This window comes from Dermacentor variabilis, chromosome 6, assembly GCF_050947875.1.
Source record: "Dermacentor variabilis isolate Ectoservices chromosome 6, ASM5094787v1, whole genome shotgun sequence".
Classification (NCBI taxonomy): Eukaryota; Metazoa; Arthropoda; class Arachnida; order Ixodida; family Ixodidae; genus Dermacentor; species Dermacentor variabilis.
In genome coordinates, this window is record NC_134573.1 from 174,181,900 (window position 1) to 174,195,683 (window position 13,784).

Sequence of the window (13,784 nt, forward strand, 5' to 3'; positions counted from 1 at the left end):
TTTATCTATTTCTAGCTTAGCTTATCGCGTTTGTTCGCGCCTCTTTTGCAGGGCTCATTATGCATGCATGACTATGTTACGTGTAACTTTCCACAGCTATCACTAATTACCTAATCTAGCTGCATTAACTCACAATTTACATTTAACATTATTGTATAGCTTAAGTGCACTTTCTTCTCGGATATGTTCATGGCGATTTCCTTTGTTCTGTCTGAATCATAATCGATGAAACTGCTTACCTGGCTGATTAAATGTCTTTCGCAGCTTCTTCAGAAGAACAAAGTGCGAGGTATTTGATTCGGTATTCGAAGGAAGGTATTCCTTTTTTTTTTTCTGCCAGGAAGTAGCACAAGACTTTGGACCATTGTGTGCTTCATGTCAGGCATACACTGCAGGCCAGCGTAAGGCCGACGTTCACCCATATTTGGCCTCGATAGTGTTACGTTGAAACAACATTGGTACCAATACCAGCGCTACTTGAGACTCTCTGAGCAGCAGAGAGCCTGAGCAGCAGACGCTTAGGGTGTGGACAAGTTGTGCCCGTATACCTTGGGTCTCCCTGTTGGCAGTTGATGTCCAGCGCGCTGCAGTAGGCGTCCTCGGGCATGACCGTGTAGGAAGGCATAAACCCGGGCAGCGATGGCGGCATCACGAGGCCGCTGGCCGCATCCGCGCTGCCGCTGCAATGACTCAGGTAGCCCGGCCCGGACTCTGGTCGTGGCGGAGACCGGGCACTGCTCGATGGAAGCAGAGAAGCGTCAACGGCAGTGGGGGTGATCACTTTGTGTCTTACTTGGTTTATGTCAGCATTTAACAAATCAAACTGAGGCATCTCGGTTAGAGTGGATTACTCTTAGAGGAAGCAGCTGAACGAAACCGCAAATGAATAGGGCGCCTATGAACGAGCGGACAATCGAAGATAAACAGAACGTTCTACGTGTGTATGACGTAACTAGAGGACAATGGAATGCATGTGAACGACGCCAAGGAGAGGGGGAGTTGCTGAAGGAATTCGCCAGAAGCATTCATCCTTTTGAAGTCATTGCGGGCTCGTCACCGATGATTGTGGTGCTTAAGAAATTAAAATAAAGGTTTCGAAATATCATCGAACAAAGATAGCAATGCATATTGTTCTAGAATGCACCAGCGTCATTATAGGATTTCAAGGACCCAGTAAACGTTGCGGGAATTTCAAAGAAGTGAGCAAATTTATGTGTCATATTTTGTTATTTCTACTTTGTGTCGAAAAGTAATTTTCGTCCCGAAAAATTTTATTCGCAGGATAAACGAGTATTAGGGGCTTTTATCATGTTTGATATATTGTTTCATGATGCGAGCAATTGCGGCAACGGACGGACGGGTGGATGAATGAATGGAATGGATGTATAGGTAGGTGAGTGGGTTGGGTGGGTAAATGGGTGGGTGGATGGGTGGTTGAACGAAAGGTGGATGGGTGTGCTGGATGGATAGATCATGGGTCTGACGCACGCACCTTGTAGAGGAGGCATCTTGTGCCGCCGCACTCGTCGCGGATCCGACTGCTGCCGGAGGGGGGTCCTTGAAAGACTCGGAGTAACTGCGTTTGGAGGCGAACTTCTCGCGCAGGCTCTTGGTGCGCGACGAGAATGGCGACGAGCGGCAGAGGCTGCTCATGGCGCCGACGCTGCTGTCGCCGAGGCCGCGCCACGGCGACGTCTCACTGCTGCTGCTGCGTCCGCTGCTCCGTCTCTTTCAGAGGCCCCCTGCAGTTCCAGAGAAGGACGTGGTTATTACATTCCCGAACAGTCGCAGACAAAACACAGGTACTCCCTCAAGCAGTCACTAAAGACATTGCATTTGGTGAGGCATACTCGCTAAACACGCTTGCGTCGCAGCACTGGTGACGAACTGTTGGATGGTAGAGCTATTCGTACGTATTAGATTGTCAGATATTAATTTACGACTCTACATGCGTTTTCGACGACACCGATGTCCGAAGTCCCGTAAAACTGGACATCTATGAGCCAAAGTATTCGCAGCTAACTAACAATAAGGGCGCACAAGACTTTAAACGTCAGCGTATCTCATCTTCTTTTCTGCCCTTTTGAGATATGTGCACAATTGCGCATGCGAAGAAAATGCACCAAATCAAAAGCACTCACTTAAATTAAGATATTTAAAATGTCACAGACATCCTTGAACACTTCTGAATGGATCTGCACTGCTAGTTTGAATAATAAGTGGAAACTGTTTTAGTAAAGCGAGTTAGAAGGTAAACGGTTGGATCTTTGTCCTTGGTGTCAGTTTGTCTTCACGTAGCAATTCACTTGTTTTATTGCTTTTCCTCGTTTTTCACTATGTTTTACATGAGGTATATATTTGAAGTGTCTTGATAAATGACTTATAAATAGACATGATATAGCTGAAATACTCATATCTGACGTTTCTGTAAGGAGTTCTCACACGGAGTCTACATTCTGTAAGCTTGAGAAAATTCACTTTAGAATTAAAAGTTCGTAATTAGTTCTGACGCTGTACGGTTTTAATGAATCTGAAGGCACAAGAAATGTGACGAAGCTAACTTTTCAATAGACAGAAATAATTGGCCCCTGAAAAAGGCTATTCTCGCGTTTCATGCTACCTGTAAAGGATGCATCTCCTTTTCACATCCTGCATTGCAGGCAAGCTACTACTGAGTTGACACATGACATGTATTTGCTGACTCTTTTATTTTTTTATTACTGATGTATAATTGAATTGGAGAAAAGATCGGGTGCCTTTAATGGCTACGGGTACTCTTATTCGCAGGACAAGCAAAACTATAAGCACGACAACAATGAGACCGTGAAATACCAGAAACTTTTGCGAAGTTCCTCAAAGGAGTAAAGGAAGTTGCAGAAAAGAGTAAAATAACTGCGGTCAGCATGTTTCCTCGTATAAGACGCATGCTGGAGGAATGAAATGCGTAATCCCGATGAATTTTGAGCGCTTGAAGATATTTAGAACTTCATTTGGAACGCCTTTTTGACAGTCACTGTCCACCTTGAAAGCACCTTTCTAAGCAAACGACGCCAGCGCAATTACTACAGCGGCGAAACGCTTTCTTAGACAAAAAGTCACTGCTCGTAACTGGATGTAACGTCTAGTCCCAGTTAGCTTGTCATGTCTAGCAATAGGTTTAGGAGAGAGTAGTTCGTCATTCCTAAATTACATTAATTCCACTGAGCGTTGAAGAGTAAATTTTATATTAGACTGAGGCGGCGTAATTTCACCATGTACTATCCATGTGAACGTGTACTAGATAATTGTTTTCTGAAGAGCGCTTCTGCGGCATGTATGTATGTATGTATGTATGTATGTATGTATGTATGTATGTATGTATGTATGTATGTATGTATGTATGTATGTATGTATGTATGTATGTATGTATGTATGTATGTATGTATGTATGTATGTATGTATGTATGTATGTATGTATGTATGCATGCATGCATGCATGTATGCATGCATGTATGCATGCATGCATGTATGTATGTATGTATGTATGTATGTATGTATGTATGTATGTATGTATGTATGTATGTATGTATGTCACCAGAATGAGGCGCATGAAGCCGGCTTTCGCTTTTCTCTGCCTATGCACGTTGCGATGCAAACCACATAAATTACTCTGATGCCTATGGTGCATTGTAGGCAAATAGTTGACTAAAGTTCGAGAGAAAACCTTGAGCTAGGTAGTTTTGTGTAGCATTTACGGTTAAAGATATCCCTTACCCAGTGCAGGGTAGCAAACCGGACGTGCGTCTGGTTAACCTCCCGGCCTTTCTTCTCTTCCATTTCTCTCTCTATATCTCTCTACGGTTAAAGGTAATATTATTGGTAAAAAAATAACGGACGTTTCACGAAATGGCGCTGGAGAATAAAACGCAAAGTATAACACTACTTAAGTGAAAATTTAATCTCTCTGTGTAAGTGGCGCCAGCCTTTTATTTTTTTCTACTGGAAGCTCCGGTATGTCTGCTGCTGCTCGCAGTACATTTTTTCGAGAGGAACGCTATGCATTTTACTCATTGATTGTGAGCTCCGCTTGCACGCGTTGTTCGCAGGCATATGTTCACCTCGCGCCCTAGATAACATCCTGCACAATCTATGATCTTACAAGCTTCATGCATGGCTTTTCTTGTTCTGCCTGTCTTCTCTAATCTACTTTTGCTAATAAAGAACACCATCTATACTGCACCAAATAATGCTAGTATCGACATGCTTTCTGGAGCAACAAGATATAACCACTTACCTATGCCAAGAAGCTCATAACATAAGCAAACCCCAGAGACTCTAATGTATTATTCGATTCGAAAGTGCTGTTGGAATGGACTCCCATTGCATACGTGGCCTCACAAACTAAGGATCAAATCTACAAAGCTTTTCGTTTGTAAGTGTCGTTTGTCATTGGTCGGCCGTCTTCGCTAATATGTCCGACATCACGATTAGCGGGAATCTGCTCGTACGAACAGTTTTAGCGAAAGAACTTTTCGTGAAAACGGGCCCTGCATCTTAGAGCAGAACTTCATGTCGTTTCCGCAGCACAGTGTTTGACTAGCGAGCACCTATTGTACATGTCATCACTGGGTAGTGTATATTGTTGCTGTATATTATATATAAATGGGGGCAAATATGTTGGGTTCAACGGAAGAGTGAACAGAATAATTCAGTTGAGCGCAACACGTAAATCATTCGTTTAAAACAGAAGACGAATTCGACTGCTTAATTATAACTTCGACGTGCGGTACATACACTGTTCTTCGTTCAGATGAACTCATTGTGTCGTCATGTGTACTCCATAAACAAAATTACTAGGGCGTACACAGTCGACCTGCATCGTGGCCCAGTTGTTTTCCTACCCCTGCACACCAGCCTTTTTGGTTCACTTTCACAGTTACTCACATTGCCACGCCTCCGCAGCCAATCTGCCATAACCTGTTGAAATAATGTATCAGTCTTGCCTGCAATTTGCTAAACCTTATGCAGTTATTTATTTCGTCGCTATGTTTTTTAGAAAACGAAGTAACTCAAGTTTTTACGCGAAATCCCTGCAATTATTCTCTAAGGTCGTTCCGAAAACTTTAAATTGCGCTATCGTTCTGCTTATTCGAAAGTGCCGAAGTAAATACGGTTGTATGGTTTAAATATGAGTGCGAAGCTTGGCCACTGCCCAGCTTCGCAAACAAAACGTTTTGTTAAACAAAACGTAGATTAAACGGAGGTACCTCCTGCTTTTCGGAGCGTGAAAACAGGTTTTTCCCTTACATGGGCTTCCACAATATCGAGAAATAATTTCCAGCAATAGTACCCGTTTCGCAATCTGTAGCCGAGATTGAGAAGACTGGCGAAAATGAGAAAAAAAAATCCCATTTGAACAGACTTCTTTTAGAAAACCTATCGAATTCTATAAGGCAATTTTTCCTAGGGTTGGCAGCAGCATTTCTTGCGCATGCTCGCTGCGCGGTGCTTCCGAGTCTCGCCCAGTCGCGCCTTGAGAGGCACGGTGGCACCACCTGCGGCCGACGGCGACAAGCGCGGCGCCGCCCTTTTTTCAAGAGGCTTCACTAGGTGGCAGCAAACTCCCGCGCTTCTCTTCCTGCAAAGCAGCGCCGGCCAATCAATCTTCATAATTTTTTTTTTTTTGACGGGCTATTATGAACACGCGTAATTTCTACAGAAGTAAACGTGGTTCCATTTCGTTTGTTGTTCCGAGCTTTATTGATGTAGTGACAAGAAATAATAAATGTTAAGAAAAAAAACCAAAGAGCGAGTATCCGTGCTAGCAGACTTGGGCCTGTTTTTGTAAAGTTCTTTTTTTTTTTTAAATCTTTTCGTGAGTAGCCGTTGCCAGCGATAAGTACGGTGCGGCGGTGTCCGAGGCAAGCACTCAACGAGAAAAAAATGTAAAAGGAAATGGTAGCTAGAAATTATGGTTCCTTTTAAGAGAGACATTTTGTGGCTGTTTTACATGCCCGATGAAAACTCATAACTACCTAGTTGACATTTTACGTTAAAGATACTTTCCTGGTCCATAGAGATCTTAATAAATAACAAGTACCTGAGCGCGTCAAATATGCGCTCAAGGGCATTGAAGCGGCAAGGTAAGAGAGTTTTAAACGATTACTGAAATATAAGTAGCAGATATCGCTATTATGCTATACTTAAATTTATTAATGCGCTGCGTCCGGGTGCATTAGGGTATTCTTGTAGAGCAAGGACGAGCTAGTGTTGGTCTATGTGTACAGGAAGAGCAGCGCTTGTGAAATGTTTATGTAGCTTGCGATTCTTTATTCAAAAGAAGTAATCTAACACACCTAGGCGAACAAATGTCTGGGACGTAGACGCTCATTTCAAAACAAGTGCTGCACATTTTGGTTGAACATAGGATCTCAGGGAGTCGCCGCTAGTCCGATTGTCTTATAGGCATCTCAGTCCCTTTATTCGTCACCGCTATTTAGTGTGTTAACTGTACATTTCTTATAAATCATTATAACTGCGTTGCTTAATTCGTGATCCTCGGAATTGTGTTAGACTCGGCTCGTTCTAGACTGTTGCGCCTGTTTTTATACGCGTATCGATTTATTACGGCGCTCACGTTGGCCACGGTAACGGGTTACGTTACGCAGACACAAATACATTGTCTATCCCGTCGCCTCTAAAATTGACGCAGTGATGGAAGCGGGCTTCGCCCCAGAATTACCATTACGAAGGTGAAGAAAGCTTTACAAACAGCTTGTTCGGCGAGTTACGAACAGGTGCTCTCCTACAAGTTTCCTTTTTTTCTTGTGTCGGATGCAGCACACAGCTGTTATCGGCATTAAATCGTTCTCTCTGTGAACAAGCCTGTAGAAGAACAAAGTTGAGGATTTCTCAGAGTAAATATCTGGAGTATGTCGACATAGGAATCTGTGGCTCGCTCCTTACCTAGATAGTTAAACGCGACGTGATGAGATGATCCTAATGCGAAACAAATGAATCAAATAATACATGTTTAATTTGATTGAAGGCTTAAAAATTTTAGCAACAAATGTTCTCGACCCCTGGCCTAACCTCAAAAATTTTAAAGATCAACAGAAATGTTCAAGAACAAGAAAAGCAAATAATTTCAGAACTGCGCAAGCACATTAGATATCGCAATTGTTTGCGAATAATTCAAATCAGATCAATATATTGTCACCCAGCTATTACAACTAAAACAGTTTACCACCGACAGATTGGCAAAAAAGCGTCTACCTTTAACGATGGCTGGTCCTCGGAGAGCGCGCGCGCAACCACGAACTTCGTTGTTATCGCCTTAAGGGTCCCGTGTCATCACGTGCAAACTTATTTCGCGTCATTGTTCCCCTCTCAAAAGCGACCGGCCCGGTCGCTTCAAGGGCAGCGGGCGCGCACTGTGGGCAAGAGTGCCAACATGAAAAGACAAAAAAAAAACATACAGGAATGTACACAATGCTGAAGCGATTTGTGAGGGTTGCTTATCCCTCGCGTGCGTAGTACGGCTTCATCCGTACTACGTGGACGACTTCAGCACGGGGACGGCGTCGGTTCGAACCAGGATCAGAGCTTTGAGGCACCACCTCGTAGTTCACATCATTGAGGCGGTCTACAACTTTATAGGGGCCGAAATAGCGGCGCAACAATTTCTATGAGAGCCCACGGTGTCGGATAGGTGTCCACACCCACACGCGGTCGCCTGGTAAGTACTGGACGTTCCCTCGGGTCCGGTTGTAATGGTAGGCGTCGGTATCCTGCTGGGTGCGGATGCGATTACGAGCAAGCTGGCGAGCTTCCTCGGCTTTCTCGACGAAATCTTAAGTGGTGTCATTCCTTGTGATTCCGTGGTCTACCGGGAGCATGGCGTCTAAGGGGGTTGTAACGCGACGTCCGTAAACAAGCTCGAATGGTGTAAACTCGGTGGTCTCCTGCACAGCGGTATTGTAAGCAAACATGACGTATGGCAAAATTTAATCCCATGTTTTGTGTTCCACATCAATGTACATGGAGAGCATGTAGGCTAATGTTCTGTTTAGGCGCTCTGTTAAGCCGTTAGTTTGGGGATGATAGGCTGTGGTCTTTCGGTGGACGGTGTGCGTCAGTGTGACGACTTGTTGCAATAACTCCGTTGTAAACGCTACACCGCGGTCAGTAATGAGTACAGCGGGTGCACCGTGGCGATGCACGATGTTGTGGACGAAGAAGCTGGCGACTTCAGCAGCAGTTCCCCGCGGCACAGTTTTCGTCTCCGCATAGCGAGTTAAAGAGTCAGTTGCCACGATTATCCACTTATTTTGCAAGGATCACGTGGGAAACGGCCCAAGAAGGTTCATTCCCACTTGCTGGGACGGCGCCAGAGGCGGATCCAAAGGCTGAAGGAGGCCGGCAGGCTTGACGGTTGGAACTTTACGCCTCTGACAGTCACGGCACGTTCACACACAGCGCTGAACAGACGAAAAAAGGTGTGGCCTTGTGGCCAATAGTATTTCTGCCGTATGCGCGCTAATGTCCTCGCGAAGCCTAAGTGGCCGGCACAGCGGTAGTCGTGACACGCCTGTAAAATTTCCTCGCGCAGTGCCGTCGGGACGAGAAGGAACGTTTCCTGGCTGTTCTCGCAAATTTTCTTGTACAGGACATCGTTTCGCAAGCAGTACGCCGTCAATCCTCGTGAAAGTAGGCGTGGGACAACAACGTCAGTTCCCTGGAGATATCGGATGACTGGAAGCAGCTCAGAGTCTGCACGTTGATAGTCAGCCATGCGCACCACGTCGATGACACCAAGAAACGGCAAATCTAGCTCCAAGTCGGAGGATGTCAAGGGAATAGGAGAACGTGACAAGCAGTCAGCGTCGCTATGTTTATGGCCGCATCTGTAGAAAACAGTTATGTCGTGTTCCTGGAGGCGGAGGCTCCAACGAGCGAGGCGACCTGACGGGTCTCGTACATTGGCAAGCCAGCAAAGCGAGTGGTGATCACTGATCGCTCTAAATGGCCGGCCGTATATGTAGGGTCGGAACTTGCTGATGGCCCACATGACTGCTAAGCATTCTTTTTCGGTCGTTGAATAATTAGCTTCTGCTTTTGTCAGACTACGACTCGCGTACGCAATTACACGTTCTGTGCCATCTTGCCATTGAACCAGAACGGCCCCGAGTCCTACGTTGCTGGCGTCGGTGTGTATTTCAGTTGCCGCGGTGTCATCAAAATGCACCAGCACTGGAGCGGATTGAAGGCGTTTACGCAATTTGGTGAAGGCCTGCTCTTGTTCTTCCGTCCACGCAAAGGGCACATCTTGTCGCGTCAGTCTCGTGAGCGGTTCAGCAATCCTGGAGAAGCCTTCAACGAAACGACGGTAGTAAGCGCAGAGGCCCAGGAACCGCTGAACAGCCTTTTTGTCTTTAGGACGAGGAAACTCGGCAACGGCAGCGAGTTTTTCTGGGTCTGGTCGTACTCCTTGGGAGCTGACCACGTGGCCTAGAAACTTGAGTTCCTGGAAGCCAAAGTAACATTTTTCAGGCTGGATGGTGAGGTTGGCCTTGCGTATTGCGGTAAGGACACTTCGTAGCCGGCGAGATGTTCATCGAACGTGCTGGAAAAGACAACAACGTCGTCTAGGTACACTAGACACGTCTGCCACTCTAGTCCAACGAGGACGGTGTCCATCATTCGTTGGAACGTAGCAGGAGCGGAACAGAGACCGAAAGGCAGCACTTTAATTTCGTACAGCCCATCGGGAGTCACGAAGGCGATTTTTTCACGGTCACGCTCGTCCACTTCGATTTGCCAGTAGCCTGACTTTAGGTCTAACGAAGTAAAGAACTGAGCATGACGCAGACGGTCCAAAGCGTCATCGATCCGTGGCAGGGGATAAACGTCGCGTTTGGTGACTTGGTTAAGCCGTCTGTAGTCAACGCAGAAGCGGAGTGTGTTGTCTTTCTTTTTTACTAGTACGACAGGCGATGCCCACGGACTTGTCGACGGCTGGATGACGTCATCATTTAGCATGTCTTGAACTTGACGCTTAATCGCCTCCCGCTCCATAGGTGACACGCGATACGGATGCTGACGAACAGGCCGCGCCGACTCCTCTGTAACGATCCGGTGTTGCCTAACGGAAGTGCGCTGGACTTTGGATTCCGTGGAAAAACAGCCGAGAATTCTGTCAGTAGGCTCAGCAGCTGATCCTTCTGTACATCTGCTAAGTCAGCATTAATGTGGACGCGGGTATTCAGGCTGGCGTGAGTGGTTGCATCCGGTGAAGTCACTTGTAACGTGCCGATCTCGGAGAAGTCAGCAATGTCGTTCAGGAATGCCACAGCTGTACCTTGAGGGACGTGCTAATACTCACGGCTGAATTTTGACTACAAAACTTGCGAGCACTTATGCTGTATTCGAACAAGGCTCCGGCGATGCAAATGTGTCTTTCGAGCAGCAGCGGGATATTTGCCTCGGCAATGCCCCTCATAGCCGTCGAATGCGTCACAGGTGACGAGGGTCACTACGCTGCTCCTTGGCGGCACCGTGATGTTCTCGTCAACAATCCTCAAGGCGTTGACATGCGTGTTGTCAGTGCTGCTCCCTGCTAAGGCCTGCGCCGTCGAAAACGTTACCCGCGACTTTTGTAAGTTAATCACAGCTCCATTAGCCTGCAGAAAGTCCATTCCCAGAATTAGGTCCCTCGAACAACTTGGGAGGATAACGAAATCTCCGAGGTACGTAAACCCACGAATGCTCACTCGCGCTGTGCATCTTCCTACCGGGGTTAGCAGATGGCCTCCTGCAGTGTGAATCTGCAACCCAGTCCACTCGGTAGAAACTTTCTTCAGCTTGCAGCAAGGTCCATGCTCATAACTGAGGTGTCCGCTCCAGTGTCGATTAACGCCGTTATTTCTTCGTCGCTATGGTGACGAGAATGTTCGACTTTACTACCTCTCGTAAGGTGTTTGACTCCGTCTGTACGTCTTCGTCGTTCTGTTTTAGTCGTTGTCGTCGCAGTGGAGGGAGGATCTTGCGTACGGTCGTCGTCAGCGGCCTCACCTCCGGAGGTCGCTGATCTCAGTTTTCCCGACCCGCCGGGCTAGGCGAGCGGCGTCTCAGAGCGCCGCGAGTAAAGGCTTGGTGATGGTGACCTGTAACGAGCAGGAGACGACGAACGGGGCTCCTGCCATCGCTGATCAACAATGCGACGATTTCGCGACGAAACTCTATTCCGGCGGCCGCTCACCAGGTCGTGGACGAGGTGCATTCGGCGAGAATCCACAGAGCCCCACATGACGATAAGGACACATTCTGTAGATGTGTCCGGCTTCGACACAATGAAAACAAAGGGGCTTGTAGTCTGTGATGCGCCAGACGTCGCTCTTCCTAGTCCTTGCTTCGGCGATGTGCGGTGGGCTGCGAGGCGGCCTGAAGCTTACGTCCATTTGTTGAGTGGGATGTACCATGCTGCACGCACTTGAGGGTGGTGGACGGCGTACTGCTTCAGCGTAACTCATTTCGGCGTGCGGTCCCTGCTGTGGTGCCTCTTACTGTCCAGGAATATGGACGGCCTGTCGGACCTCGGTGCGCACCATTTCCGCAATGGAAAGTTGTCCCACAGGCACAGTGGTCGTCTGCATCTTCTGCAGTTCCTCCCAGACGACATCCCTGATGCGTTCTCGCAAGGCGCCAACGTCGTTACCGAGGGTAACGGCAGAGAGCTCCTTTGAAATCATGGCGTCGCGGTTGTTTTGCCTGACCCGCTGTTGAAGGGTCTTTTACATAGTAGTGGCTTCGTCATGGAACTCTGCAAGTGTCGTCGGCGGATTTCGAATGAGGCCAGCAAAGATTTCCTCTTTGACGCCGCGCATAAGATGACGCACCTTCTTTGTTTCAGTCATAGAAGGGTCTGCATGTCTGAAAAGCCGATTCATGTCTTCTACGTACGCTGTCACTCGCTCATTCGGGCCTTGAATTCTTGCCTCCAACGCTAACACCGCCCTCTCCTTCCTGTCCGCCCTGGCGAAGGCATTCGAAATTCTTCCCATAACGTCAGTGTCGCCTTGTGGTTCTCGAAACATGTTTTCGCGGAATCCTCAAGAGCGAAGTACACGTAGCGTAGCTTACGCTCGTGGTTCCAGTCGTTGAGGTTGGCAACCCGGTCAAAATGGTCAAGCCAGTAGTCGGCGTCCTCTGAAGCACTTCCGTGGAACAGATTCGGCGTCCGTATGTGATTGACGACAACGTGCGATGCTGCTGGAGTGGCAGGAGGTGGTTGGTTCGTCATTCTAGTTCGTTCGGGCAGCAGACCGTGCTGTGGCTGGAGTCCCTAGAGACGTCGGCTGGCACGTACGTGCACAAGGGTAAGCTCGGCTGAACTACTCGCCGGGATTAGGTCTGGGGTATGCTCCGGAGACCTTAACATCGATCGTACCCCGCACGTCCACCAGAAATGTCACCCAGCTGTTACAACTAAAACAGTTTACCACCGACAGATTGGCAAAAAAAATGTCTGCCTTTAGCGATGGCTGGTCCTCGGAGAGCGCGCGCGCAACCACGAACTTCATCGTTCTCGCCTTAAGGGTCCCGTGTCATCACGTGCAAACTTATTTCGCGTCAATATCATCATACCACACGACACAGATGTAGTTGTTACCTTGGTAACGCGAGTTCTTTAAAATATGAAAATAGAGAATATTGGTACCGTTTAAGGCCGTCAAAAGCGTGTACAATTTGCTCCATTTGGATGAGACACCAAGAGCAGTTTACCAAATTATGATACCTGAAATTTTCACTGAGATGTGTTTAAACGCCTACACAGCAGCTAAAATTTCACATTTTTGTTTTATGTGCAAAATTTTTCATGAAGTTGGTTCAGTAGTTTTTATACGGAAGTATTTCTTCATTTCATATGGTCTAGGACAAAAAAAGTCGGTGGTAGATCATCCAAAAATTTTCTTTTCAATAAGCGTTGTTTTAGCGATTGATATGCATAAAAATTTAAGAGATGGGACAGATGGATGGCTTCACATATATGATGCCTTGCGTTCAGTGTATAGAATTATTTTCACCATTCGAATAAGCAATGAATGATCAGACTGCTGTATTGCTTTGTTCTCCACCAATCAAGTGTTGCATTTTGAATGAGACATTGGAGAAATGTTTACCAGGCAACGTAGCTATTAGGTCGAACTGTTTATATCAGCAAACCAGACATTTGTCTGCTTGATCTCTCCTTTTTTTTTTCTCTTTCTATGTATGTATCAGTCTTTTCTTAGTGGTCATGATTTCCATGGTTGGAATTTTTTAATACTTGCTTCTTTGTTGTTTTGAGAGGCACAAGAAATTGTAGTGTAGTACTGTGCTTACGCTTCCCCTTTCTTGCCAGCCGGCATCCTTTCTGACAGTTTTCGACTTTCTTGGTTTATCGTAAAGCGATACAACGGCGCGCTGGTTCATAGCTCTCCTTTGAACTGTGCTGACAGAAAAACCGTTCACTATGCCAAAGCAATATGAAGATGAGTACTATTTTTGAGTAGCTTGAGGTGAAGTGAGATGGAGTAACACGGTCGTGGAAGTCGATGAACGGTGTCGCGGCAGTAAACTGCGCAGAGAGAGATAGAGAGAGAGAGACAGAAATTATTCAAAAAAAGTGTCTGGGTTCTCCTTATCATTCGCGCCGTTCCAGTACATTAAGCTTAGTGTGTCAGAAAAACTAGCTCGAAAGTCGGTACCGAATATCTTGTGTTTTAGTAAGGAAACTACTCTGTACTCCCTCGTCAAACTCAACG

At 46.7% G+C, this 13,784-nt stretch overlaps 1 protein-coding gene across 2 annotated transcripts in view; it reads right to left on the bottom strand.

The window, feature by feature from the left end:
• Window positions 1-13,784, bottom strand: part of LOC142585830 (uncharacterized) — a 339,390-nt gene that overhangs the window by 185,073 nt on the left and 140,533 nt on the right. For both annotated transcript variants that reach the window (XM_075696858.1, XM_075696857.1), the window contains exons 2-3: window positions 1,493-1,742; window positions 549-734 (exon numbers count right to left, since the gene is read on the bottom strand). In XM_075696858.1, coding sequence (XP_075552973.1) covers window positions 549-734; window positions 1,493-1,653 — 347 coding nt within the window. In that variant the 5' untranslated portion in view covers window positions 1,654-1,742. The remainder of the gene's footprint in view (window positions 1-548; window positions 735-1,492; window positions 1,743-13,784) is intronic.